This window comes from Notamacropus eugenii, chromosome 4, assembly GCF_028372415.1.
Source record: "Notamacropus eugenii isolate mMacEug1 chromosome 4, mMacEug1.pri_v2, whole genome shotgun sequence".
NCBI classification, from domain to species: domain Eukaryota; kingdom Metazoa; phylum Chordata; class Mammalia; order Diprotodontia; family Macropodidae; genus Notamacropus; species Notamacropus eugenii.
This window is the reverse complement of record NC_092875.1, coordinates 425,458,037-425,471,948: the sequence shown is the minus strand read 5'-3', so window position 1 is coordinate 425,471,948 and position 13,912 is coordinate 425,458,037. Positions and strand designations below refer to the sequence as shown.

General features: G+C 36.8%; 1 protein-coding gene across 16 annotated transcripts in view; it reads left to right on the top strand.

Annotated features, from left to right (window-relative positions):
- The window catches only part of SPEF2 (sperm flagellar 2), a 289,696-nt gene that overhangs the window by 79,341 nt on the left and 196,443 nt on the right, over positions 1-13,912 (top strand). For 15 of the 16 annotated variants that reach the window (XM_072605832.1, XM_072605837.1, XM_072605838.1 and 12 more), the window contains 2 exons: positions 10,134-10,322; positions 12,158-12,345. In XM_072605832.1, the coding sequence (XP_072461933.1) occupies positions 10,134-10,322; positions 12,158-12,345 (377 nt within the window). The other variant, XM_072605830.1, reaches the window with a different exon arrangement.

Below are 13,912 nucleotides of genomic sequence, written 5' to 3'. Positions count from 1 at the left end.
ATCCCACCTTAGGCACTTACTAGCCTTGTGATTCTGGATCAGCCATATAACCTTTATCAGACTCAGTTTCCCCATCCGTAAAATAGAAATCATTGCAGCAGCTAAGTCATTGGGTTATTGTATGGATCCAATAACATGGCATATATAATATACTGTGCAAACCTTAAAGCAGGGTATAAATACTGACAAATATTATATACCAGGCACCAGTTGGCTATAATTCTTTCCCCAAGGTATAGTAGCAAATTGCTAAATAAATAGAAATAGTACATGAATGGTTGGATGTGGTCATTAAGACAGTCAGAATACAGACATCTCATCAAATACTGACCACCCAGCCACTTGAATACATCCTAAATCTTTTAACATTTATTTGAAACAAACACACCAAAAACAGTGTTATATAAGATTTAGAATTAACTTCCGTTGTGAAACAGAATAAATCAAATGTAAGAGTCATAGGCTCATTACATTTTAAAACTGGAAGGGACAAATATTGACAAATTTGACTATTTTTCCAGTCCCCTGTTGAGAACATCTTAGTGTAGAGGGAGGGGGGTACACTGAGTTTTCAAGTGAACTTTGACATGCTCCAGTATTATTTGATCTTACAAAGATACAATTTGAGTTCTCAGTTCTCAAGCTATCTTGTCTCTTTCCTCCCCTCCTTCACTGTCAGACTTCTAAAAAGAAATCTACACTCTATGCTTTTACTTCTGGCTGCTTATTCACTTTTTGCGGTCTGATTTCTATCCCCACCACTGAACCAAAATTGATCTGTCATCAATAAACTCCAATCAACTGGGCTTTTTTTTTCAGTGTTTATCTTCCCTTACTACTTTGCATTTGGATGGATGGATATATAGATAGAACATTTATTAAGTACTTACTGTGTATCAGGCATAATGCTAAACACTGGGGATACACATGAAAGCAAGAAAAATAGTCCCTGCCCTTAAAGAACATACACTCTGTTGGAGAAAGAAAATACATAAAGGGAAGCTGAAAAAGGAAGGGATAGGTGTGAAACTGCATGACTGGAGATGTCCTGGAAATGAGATAAGAGGCCTGAAACCAAGAAGGATCAGGCCAAAGCTGGCCTGTTAAAGCCCAGAATATCTCTAGTGGCTGAGTCCCTTTCACATGAGCAGAGGATGTCATAGCCAGAGTGTAGTTGAGTTATAGACAACATTTCCTAAAATATTCCTGATGTGACCTAACCCAGAGGCAGAGAATAGCAAATGGTCCCCTTATTCTGGAGACAGCACTTTTATCAAGATAATGTTTCACACTCTTGGCCATCCCCTTCTTGGTGAGCATGATGATTCCTTGACTTCCATGATCTGTACTCTTAATGTGCTCCTCCAGTTCCTTAAACTATTTCTTGTCTACTTCACTGGTCCTTCTTTCCTTTTCCTGCTGGGAATCTTCTTTCTTTATGCTACCTCTTCTACTCCCTTTCATCTAATTATCACTGCTATGTACATGACTCCCTGTTCTGTGTAGTGCTATATGTCCAGCACTTGCTGTATGTTCACCTATTTCATATAGTTGTTGTAGAGGAATTGCCCTCTAAACCTTAATGGGATATATAAATGAAAATTCATAGAATCACAGATGTAAAAGGAAAGGGAGCTTTGAGACCAGCTAGTCCAACTTCTTCAGCTAGTAACTGTCAGAGATAGGATCTGAACTCAAGTCTTCTGGATCTTAAGAACAACATAATCTGTCCTCCTTACCAGGATCCCACACTCTCTGAGCTGTTGTTATCACAGTTATCATTCATCTAGATTAGCTTATAGCATAGAATTAGAGGACCATAGATTGATGGCTAGAAGGGACTTCAGAGGAAATCATCTAGTCTAGTCCTCCTCATTTTGTAGATGAGGAAACTGTGACCAGGGAAGTTACATGATTTGCCCAAAGTTGAGCAAGCAATAAAAACCAAAAAAAGGATTGGAACCCAGGTCCTTCAACTCCACAGTGGTGGCTCATTACACTGTAACATACTGGAAAAAAAATTAACATCCTTCCCCCAAAAATCTGCTTTTCCTAACTTTTGTTTGTAGCACCAGAAATCCTCAAGTTAGTAAACTTGAAATCCAGTCATCTCTTTTTACCTTTTCCTTCATTTCCCAAATTTAGTAAATCCCAAATTCTGCTGATTTTATGGTGTCTTTTTGATGTTAGCACTTCCTGAAAATGGGATAGATCATAAACTGTCCATACCCTCATTATCATGTATGACTCTTATTCATTCCCTTCCCTCAAATCACCCATAAGGGTCCACCTAGTAAGCTAGTGGTCTTCCTGAAGGCAGCATGATACAGTGATAAGAATGCTGGATATGGAATCAGAGATCCTAGGTACACATTCTGCCTGTTACTTTCTGTCTATATAATTTAATCACTCAGTTTCTCTAGATTACAGTTTCTATCTGTAGGTCTCTGAGGGGTAGGTCTCAGATGTCTTCCAGCTTTCGGATGGTCCTTGCTTTTATGTGGGTATTAATAGAGCACATAAAAGCTGTCCACCATTCTTGCTACAAGAGAAATCCACTTTCTTTTCTGGTCGACATCTTACCCATGATTACCTTTAATTAATGCCACTTATTGATACCAGCCCTACAAATCTCTCTCCTATCTTCTTCCTCTGTTTTGATTCCATTACAGCCTCTGATATCTAGGTCTAAATCATCTCTTTCCTTAACAATTGTAGCAAACATCCAACGTTTTTTTTTTCCAATCCTGTTTCCTGTTAATTCTTCATACAACTGCCCGTATGATTTTTTTCCTCCTTCACCATTATGATCACCTTATTCCCCAACCTAAAAACTTTTAGAGATTTCCCATTGTCAGCCAGGTAAAATACACATTCCTTGGTCTTTACCTCAAAAATCTTTCACATTGTGACTCCACAATCTTTGCAGAATAAATAAATCTAATCCCCCTAGATAGCTAGCACACATACCCATACAGCCATTCCTTCATCTCTTCTTCAGGCTAAATATCTACATCTCCCTTAATAGTTCATGCTAATATTGCAGTCTTTCTATTGGGAGCTAATCATGTTCTCTCTGTAGTCCAGTTAGCATCTTTAGCTAAAGGCTATTTGCATTATTTTCTGAAGAGCTCTACCGTAATGATATGGCACATACAGTGAAATTTCTTATAGCACAGAACATCCCTACTAAAGTAAAAATCTTATATCTTAGTGGTGGCATTTTTCATGGAATAAGAATATTTATGAGGCAGAGTCAAGATAGCAGAGAAAAGGCAAGCGACCCACCTCAGGTCTCCCCAGCACACATTTGAACACCTTTCAATAATGCCATAAAACGATACCTGGAGTGGCAGAATCCACAGAAGGCCAGGGTGAAATAATTTTCCAGCCAAAGACAACTTGGAAGGTCGACATGAAAGATCTGTTGCAACTAAATGATAGTGGACCGTAGTGCAGTGCAGGCTGCATCAGCACACATCAGGCCCCAGCAAATCAGGAGCAGGCCTTGGTAGCTGATGAATCAGCAGCAGCACTGACAATTCATCCCACAGAGGTTAAGGGTGTTGAACAGTTGGTCAGAAGGAGATTACAAGGGTCTCTGTGGGCACTAGGGGCAGGACTCTGTTGCTTTGTACACACTTGGATCTAGGTCCCAGTCCTGGGTAGCAGTCCCAGGTCAAGGAGAAGCATGAGAAGAGCAGAGCTTGTGGCAGCAGTGGAGGGAGTACCCTCTTCACAATTCCATGGCAGAAAAGAAGCCTGTGGTCACTCACAGACCAGAGCATAGCCCAGGAGAGGAGTAAATACCTCTGGTTTCATCATACCACCTTGGAAGAATACAAAACCCTTGAAGCTTGAGTGTACCCCTCACCCTGGAAACAGAGCTCTACTTTAACAAAGAGTTAAAAGTCAAGAAATAGACTGGAAAAGTGAGCAAATAACATGAAAAAATTCTCACCATAGAAAGTTACTCTGGTAACAAGGAAGATCGAAACATACTCAGAAGAAGATAACAAAATAAAAGCTCCAGTATCCAAAGCCTCCAAGAAAAATATGGGTCTCAGGCCATGGAAGAGCTCAGAAAGAATTTTGAAAGTCAAGTAAGAGAGGTGTAGGAAAAATAGGGAAGAGAAATGATAGTGATGCAAGAAAATCATGAAAATCAAGTCAATAGCTTGCTAAATGAGACCCAAAAAAATGCTGAAGAAAATAACACTTTTAAAAATAGGCTAACCCAAATTGCAAAAGAGGTCCAGAAAGCCAATGAGGAGAAGAATGCTTTAAAAAGCAGAATTAGCCAAATGGAAAAGGACGTTCAAAAGCTCACTGAAGAAAATAGTTCTTTAAAAATTAGAATGTTGCAGATGGAAGCCAATGACGCTATGAGAAATCAAGAAATTATGAAACAAAACCAAAAGAATGAAAAAATAGAAGACAATGTGAAATATCTCATTAGAAAAACAACTGACCTGGAAAATAGATCCAGGAGACATAATTTAAAAATTATAGGTCTACCTGAAAAACATGATCAAAAAAAGAGCTTAGACATCATCTTCCATGATATTATCAAGGAAAAATGCTAGATATTCTAGAACCGGAAGGTAAAATAGAAATGGAAAGAATCCACTGATCACCCCCTGAAAGAGACCCCAAAAGGAAAACTCCTAGGAATATTGTAGCCAAATTCCAGAGTTCCCAGGTTAAGGAGAAAATATTACAAGCAGCCAGAAAGAAACAATTCAAGTATTGTGGAAATACAATCAGGATAACACAGGATTTAGCAGGTTCTGCACTAAGGGATTGAAGGGCTAGGAATATGATATTCCAGAGGTCAAAAGAGATAGGATTAAAAGCAAGAATCACCTACCCAGCAAAACTGAGTATACTTCAGGGGGAAAAAATGGAATTTCAATGAAATAGAGGACTTCCAAGAAATCTTGTTGAAAAGACCAGAGCTGAATAGAAAATTTGACTTTCAAATGCAAAAATCAAGAGAAACATGAAAAGGCAACCAGGAAAGAGAAGCCTTAAGGAACTCATTAAAGTTGAACTGTTTGCATTCTTACATGGAAAGATATTATTTGTAACTCATGAGATCTTTTTCAGTATTAGGGTAGTTAGAGGGATTACGAATATATATATACATATATATATATATATATATTTAGGTATGTATGGGTATGTATGTATATATTATGCATGTGTAGGTGTATATATATATATATATGTATGTATGTATGTATGTATGTATACATAGAGAAAAGGCACATGGTGAACTGAATATGAAGGGAGAGTACCCAAAAAAAATAAAGTTTACTGTTGAATGGAATGTACTAGGAGTAAGAGAAGGGAGAGGTAGAATGTTGCAAATCATCTCACATACAAGAGGGAAGAAAGAGCTTCTACAATGGAGGGGAAGAAGGGGGAGATGAAAGGAAATAATTGAGCCTTACTCTCATGGGATTTGGCTTAAAGAGGGAATGGAACAGCACACATTCAATTGGATATGGAAATCTATTTTACCCTGCAGGAAGGCAAGGGGGAAGGGGATAGGAGAGGGAAGATAATGGAAAGGACAGCAAAGTGGGGAAAAGGATAATCAGAAGCAAATACTATTGTGGGAAGACAGGTTAAGGGAGAGAATGAAATTAATGAAGGGCAGGATAGGACAGGGAAATGTGGTTAGTCTTTTACAACATAAATATTATGGAAGTGCTTTGCATTGTTACACATGTATGGCCTATATTTAATTGCTTGTTTTCTCAATGAGGGTGGGTGGGGAGGGAAGGAGAGAATATGGAACTCAAACCTTTAGAATGAATGTTAAAATTTGTTTTAGCATGCAACTGGAAATTCAACTATACAGGCAATGGAGTATAGAAATCTTTTTTGCTATACAGGAAAATAGAGGGAAAGGGGGTTAGAAGAAGGTGGGTAATAGAAGGGAGGACAGACTGGAGAAAGGGGTAGATGGGGTGCATGCTGTCCTGGGACGGGGGCTGGGGAGAGCTGGGGAGAAAATTTTGAATTCAAATTCTTGTGGAACTGAAAAATAAATTATATATTAAAAAAAAGAAGAAAAGGATTTTTAAAATCAAATAAGAGAAAAGAAAAATTGAAAAGAAAAATGAGAGTGATGCAAGAAAACTGAGAAAACAAGTAAACAGCTTTGTAAAGGAGACACAAAAAATACTGAAGAAAATGAAACCTTAAAAAGCAGAATAGGCCAAATGCTAAAAGAGGTACAAAAAGCCAATGAAGAGAAGAATGCCTTGAAAAGCAGAATCAGCCAAGTGGAAAAAAGACAAAGAAAAATTCACTGAAGAAAAAAACTCCTTAAAAAGTAGAATTGACCAAATAGAAAAGAAAGTATAAAAGCTTGCTGAAGAAAATAATTTCTTAAAAACTAGAATTGAGCAAATGGAAGCTAATGACTTTATAAGAAATTAAGAAACAATGAAACAAAGCCAAAGAATGAAAAAAATAGAAGACAACATGAAGCATCTCATTGGAAAAGCAACTCACCTAGAAAATAGATCCAGGAAAGAGAATTTTAAAATTATTGGGCTACCTGAAAGCCATGATCAAAAAGAAGAGTCTATATATCACATTTCAAGAAATTATCAAGGAAAATTGTTGGGATATTCTAGAACTAGAGAGTAAAATAGAATTGGAAAAATCCACTGATCACCTCCTGAAAGAGATCCCAAAATGAAAACTCCCAGAAATATTGTAGACAAATTACAGAGCTCCTCGGACACAAGGAGAGAATATTGCAAATAGCCAGAAAGAAACAATTCAAGTATCGTGAAACCATAGTCAGGATAACAAAAGATTTATCAGCTTCTACGTTAAAGAACTGGAAGGCTTAGAATATGATATTCTAGAGGGCAAAGGAACTAGGATTACAACCAAGAGTCATCTACCAAGCAAAACTGAGTATAATCTTTCAGGGAAAAAAAATGGATATTCAGCAAGATAGAGGACTTTCAAACACTCTTGATGAAAAGATCAGAATTGAGTAGAAAATTTGACTTTCAAATACAAGACTCAAGAGAAGCCTGGAAAGGTAAGCAGGAAAGGGAAATCATAAGGTTAAAGTATTTATATTCCTACATAGGAAGATGATACTTGTAATTCACAAGAACTTTCTCATTAAGTCAGTTGGGACTATGTATAGACAGTGTACAGATATGAGTTGAATATGAAGGGATGATGTCTAAAAGAAAATTAAGGGATGAGAAAGAAAAATGTACTGGGGGAAATAAAAGGGGGGTGGAATGGGTAAATTACCTCAGATAAAAGAAACAAGAAAAGGGTTTTTACAGTGGAGGGGAAGATGGAGGGAACTAGGAGGTGGGAGGAGTGTGTGAACTTTACTCTCATTGGAATTGATTCAAAGAGGAAGTAACATACATATTCAACTGGGTATAAAAATCTGTCTTACCCTTCAGGAAAGTAGCAGGGGAATGGGATATGAAAAGGGGGAGGGCATAAAAAGGAGGGCAAATTGGGGGAGGTGGTAGTGAGAAGCAAAACAGTTTTGAGAAGGGAAACGGTGAAAGGGGAGAGAAAACAGAAAAAATGGGTGAATAGAATGGGATGGAAAAACCTGTGGCAATCATAATTGTGAAAATATTTTTGAAGCAATTTTATCTGATAAAGGCCTCATTTCTCAAATATATAGAAAACCGAGTCAAATTTATAAAAATTGGAGCCATTCCCCAATCAATGAATGATCAAGAAATATGAACAGTTTTCAGATGAAGTAATCAAAGCTTCAATATCAATAGCCATATGAGAAGATGCTCTAAATCACTATTGATCAGAAGAATGCAAATTGAAACAATTCTGAGGTTCTCCTTCATACCTATTAGACTGCATAATAGGACAGAAAAGGAAAATGAGAAATTTTGAGAGGATGGGGGAAAATGTGACATTAATGCAGTGTTGGTGGAGTGGTACACTGATTCAGCCACTCTTTTTGTTGGTTTGAGTTTTGTTTTGTTTTTGTTGCTGTTTGGGCAGCAGTGTCAAGTGTCTGAGGCTAGATTTGAACTCAGGTTTTCCTGACTGCAGGACCAGTGCTCTGTCCACTGTGCCACCTATCTGCACCTCATTCTTTAGAGCAATTTGGAGTTATGCACAAATGGCTATAGAAGTGTTGACACCCTTTGATCTAGAAGTGCTACTCTGAGGACTGTGTCCCAAAAGAGATAAAAAAACTAAGGGGAAAAGGATTTATATGTACAAAGATATTTATAGCTGCTCTTTTCTGATGGCAGGGAGTTGGAAATTGGGGGAAATGCCCATCAGTTAGGGAATGGCTGAACAAATTGTCCTAAACGATTGTGATGGAATACTGTTGTGATATATAAGAAGTGATGAGGATGCTCTCAGAGAAACCTGGAAAGACTTCCATGAGTGTGTGCAAAGTGAAATGTGCTGTGTACAAAGCAACAACCATCTTGTAAGATGATCAGTTGTGAATGACTTAGCTATTCTCAGCAATATAATACTCCAAGACAACTATGAAGGATTAATGATGAAAAATGTTATCTATCCTTGGAGAAAGAACTGATGGTGTCTGAATATAGACTGAAACATCCTTTTTTTTTCTTTACTTTATTTTTCTTGAGGTTTTTTTTTTTGTCTGTTTTCTTTGAGAACATGACTAATAAGGAATTATGTTTTGCATGACTACAAATGTATAACCTATATCAAATTGCTTGCCTTCTCAGTGAGGGGGTGGGGAGGGAGGAAGAGAGAGAATTTGAAACTCAAAGTTTTAAAAACAAATGTTAAAAAATTTTACATGTAATTGAGGAAAAATAAAATACTAAGAATTCAAAAAAATTTTAAAACAGATTATTTATGATCAAATTTCAGAGGAAGTAATGTTGTATTTTTATATGTGAAGTTACATATAATGATTTTAAAATATCCAGACACATCACCTTGGTATTTGCAAAACTTAATGTGATGCTTTGCACTCTGCTGTTTTAGAACAGAGGCAGATGCATGGTACAATGGATAGAGCACTAGGCCTGGAGTCAGGAATACCTGAGTTCAAATCTAGCATCAGACTCTTACTATTAGCATGACTTTGGGCAAGTCACTTAATTGTATCTGCCTTGGTTTCCTCATCTATAAAATGATCTGGAGAAAGATATAGCAAACCACTTGTAAGGACCTGGACATGCACAGCGGGGCCTGCTATCACAGGTTCTTAAATCTGCATTTATAAAAAGAAAGGCAACTTTTGAGAGGTCAACAATCATTTCAATCAAGCACATGTATCATTCATTTAATTTAGGGGAAAGTACCCTGAACCTCAGAGAAAATACAGAGAAATCAAAATCAACAGACATGCATAAGCAATACATACATCACAGATCAACAGACAGATCCAACTGTCTGACCATAGAGAGAGAAGCACCAACATCTGGGTTTTCAAAGCTGGGGTGGAGGGGAGGGGGAGGGGGGGGTCACTGCTTAGTGGCTTCCCAAAGTCTCATCTGGCACATAAACCTTCTTCCAAAAACTAAGCCCCAAAGTAAAACCTTATCTCAGAGTCTTTATACACTTTTTAGAGCCAGAGGGCATCATAACCCTTGAGAACCAGTGCCTCATTAACAAAAGGTATGGGCCTTCCTACAAATCTTCCCAGGCCCATTAATGGGTGGGGATCTGCTTTAATCATATTAAAATAATTAACAGTACAAATACATACACTGTTTGTAGTTAAAGAAACTCTTGTTTCTGTACTTTACTCCTAGTAAAGACTCTTGGGTGATAAAAGCAACATTCAATCAGAGGTATTTGATTATACTAAAATAAAAACAGCAAAAGATCCTACTTTACTTGCTATTACACCATTCCAGTATCTTTGCCAAGAAAACTTCAAATGGGGTCTTAAAGAGTCAGCCATGACTGAAAAAGATTAAACAACAACTTCTAAAATTAAAATACAATTTTAAAATTGAATATTAAATTTATATTTTAAAATTAAAAATGTCACACATTGTTTAAAGACACATAAAACTTAAATTATTTGCTTGTGAGCATAACACATTTTTCAATTTTACTAAGTTTGTTAATAATTTAATTTTATAATGTTACATTTCTAGGAGGCTTACCGAGAAGAACAACTCATTAACCGTCTAATGAGACAGTCTCAGCAGGAACGTCGGATTGCTGTGCAGCTCATGCATGTTCGACATGAAAAGGAAGTTTTATGGCAAAACAGAGTTTTCAGAGAAAAACAATATGAAGAAAGACGACTGAAAGATTTCCAGGATGCTCTTGACAGAGAAGCAGTAAAATATCTATTCCTTAAACTTTTTTGCATTTCATTTTGATTCATTTTCTTAAGCCACATGTAAACAGATGGTATTGTGCTTCTAGAATTTAATGCATTGCTTAGATATGTTTTGTTTTGCAAAGTGATGCATTTGAAACCGAGAATGTTTCCAAGAACAGTCCAGGGGAAAGCAAGAGCCAGTCGGAAATAGGAAATGGCGAGTAGCTCAGTTATAACCAAAACTTACCTTGCTTGTTTTTCATTTCTCTAGCCTCATACATGTGGCCTATGAAAACAGATTGACATCCAGAGCAGTTAAACTACAGATTTTATGTTTGAATTGTCTTCCATTCTAAACTTTACTTGTATAGTGGACTGTTTGGATAGTTACGCTTTGGAGGAGATATCATATGTAAAATAGAAGAGAGTGGAATTTTAGGTAGCTGCCCCTACTCTTTTGATAAAGGCTGCTTATGCTCAGGTGCAGTAAAACTGAAATGTTGTGGTTGTTTTCGTGCTTTTATATTTCTATATAAATCCAGTCCAAAAATATAATAAATAGAACTACGTACAGACCTGGAAAACTCAATCTTTTCTGCCTCTTAACTAAAACTTGCAAGTCCTCCTAAATTCCTGCAACAATGAAACTTACCAGTTCTCATTTACATCTGCTCAGAAAACAATTGTGAGGTAAGGAAGATTCTAGATTGCAAACATCAGAGAAGGCACTGGCATTACCTAAGAGTATGGAAAGAATATGGTTCGAGGACTAGGCATGTGAATAGATAGAGGACTAGGCATGTGAACTAGCTACTGGTTGTATCTTCTCCCGGGAAAAGAGGTGCAAGAGGCCCAGAGAAGGGAAGATAATGGTCAGAAACATATGAGGGGCCAAAGAAGATACCTGGGGATGGATATCAGACATGCATTTCAAGGAATACCTGTTTTAGATGAAAAGCAGGTATTTAGACCAATTTCTTATTATCTTCAGTGCAGGTGTATTATTTTTTTTTTTTTTTGTCTAGGTTCAAAATGCTGTGTGTGGAAGACTGAGGAAGTGAATAGGTCTAGGTCTGAATAGCAGCTTGGAAATGATGATCTGGGTTCTCTCTCCTATCTCCCCACTATTATTTTGGGTATTGCTATTGTCCTTTCAAGGAATACAGTCAGAATCTCATTTGGCTTAGTTATTTTGCCCTAAATATCTTGTGTGCATCATAGTGCTCCAGAGCTAAGACACAGACTATATCTAAGAGAGTCTAAGAGTAGGCACCGGGCGTTTATTTAGGCTAAGTGCTTTAGGACTGAATCTCCACAATGAGGTTCAATCCAAATGGAAAGCCTGTTTTGCAGTGACCATCTTTATAGTCAATAACCAATCTGTTTTTTATAGGTTAGATATGTTAGAGTACCTAAAAACAAAAATAATTTCTGGAGCATTTTAAGAAAGGACAATTTTGTTTCTAGAAAGCTTCAGCGGTACCTCCTGAAGTGAATGAGCACACTTAACCTTCATTAGGATGAAATCAGTCTGATATTAGGAAAATCAGAATGATGATTTTATTCTTAAGCTTTTACCATTAAAAAAAATATTAGTAATATAAACTCAAAGTAATGTGAATAACATAGTATTTTGGTTCATTTAGTTCATTTAGACCAGGAGTGTTCTTTTTTCCCTGTAATCTAAATTATATAGATAATTGGGTCATTCTTCTACTTTCCCTTTTTCTAGACCTATATATATATTGAGTCTCACTGTTTTTCTGCTTTTTCCAAAGATGTTTGCTGAGTTACCATTTATTCTGGTTAAATGAAACAGTTCTTTGCAAAGTTGCTCATTTTGTGTCTTAGGCCCTTGCACGACAAGCTAAGCTTGAACATGAAGAACAGGCTCAAAAAGAAGTAGAAATCCATGAAAGAATCACCGCAGAACGGGCTCAGGCTCGCTACAAAAAGCACTACTTGATGTGCGCGGAGATCTTGGATCACATCATTGACTTCTCAACCAAGGTCGCAGACTATCGAAACTTGACTCACAAGTAAGTATGTGCTTTTAGTAATCAGTGCATCGGAGAACAGATAAGCAGAGAAAGGAAAAGAAGCACTGGCAGAGCCTCAGGCCTTAGTAGAGTGAATTCAGGTTCTGTGACCACAGTACTGGACTGGCCTGTTCAGACCTTCGTTGTTGTTTTAACTTAGACGCTGATAGGATGCAGGAATTTAGACGATCACTGTGTTTTTATCTGTACCTCACGTTTTCTCTTGGTAATGGTATCTCTGCACCACCAACTTATAAAAGAGAATAAGATGTTTTGACCTTTCTAGGAGACTAAAAGTATTCAGGAATTTAAAGTAAGCGTATCCAAAATTATGCCTTTGTGATATCTGCATAATAAAAATTTTATCCAGTTCTTTTGTGAACTTCATGGGATTCATGTTAACAAGAATACTAGTAGTAGTAGTAGTAGTAGTAGTAGTAGTAGTAGTAGTAGTAATAACTGGCATTTACATAATTCTGTAAGGTTTGTGAAGCACTTTCCATATATTTTCTGATTTTAGACTTAACAGCATCTCTGTGAATTAAATGTTGCAGATATTATTCCTATTTTTTTATCTATAAGAAAACTGAATTCAGAGATTTTTAATGACCTTTGTATTCCCCAGAGGTTTTAGCAATGTCCTAGATAATATAGCATAAAATGTTTATGAAGATATTCATGAAGAAAGATATGATGAGATCAAATATATATTTATATATATATGTATAGATTCAGTTATAGAATTTCTTTTCTTAATTCAGGTAAAGGGTAGGGAAAGTTTTTCAAAGGTGATGTTTCATTTCTGCTATCACACTAGGGCCCACACAGACGTAGATGTTAGATCCTCACCGAGATGAGATTAAAACAGAAACTTGAAACAAAGTCTAAGTGATCAGGAGCATACTGGGGATGAGAACAAGGCCTGGGAATCAGGATGAGATAAAGAAACTATCGTTTAGACTTCCTGACCCTTCCTATTCTTCATGTAGCAGCAGATCAGAAGTTAGAGAGACAAGACTCAGTATAAAAGATATCAGAGGGCAAAGTCAATAAGGAGGTTCATAGTCCAGGGGAAAAAAGTCAGACCATGAGAAACTAATGGAGCAGGATAAAATAAAGCAAAAACACAGACAAACAAATGCAAGGACCAGGTAACAGGGGAAAGACCTTAAGATTTGAATGAGGAAAACATAAGATACCTTCAGAGGGTCTTTAGGGAAACCTTTTAACACAGGCCAAACTGAGAAATTTGTCTGTTGTGTAGATGAGGATGAGGAATGATATGTTGGAAAATATGGCTCAGATATAAGAGACAGAAGAGACCAAAGGTTTGGAGATTACACCAAAATCTTAAGCCAATAAATCATGAATGCTTTCTTCAAATGAGTTGAGCCACTTGATATGTGAATCATCAAATATGCATACATACAGAAGTGACAAGAATAGAAAAAAAATTGTACATAGGAGCCATTTTGAATTTGTTTGACTGTATACAGTCAGATTATTAATTTGTTAGAGCAAAGATAGAAATCAATATAAAATTAGAGAAAGAATAAAAATGGAAAAA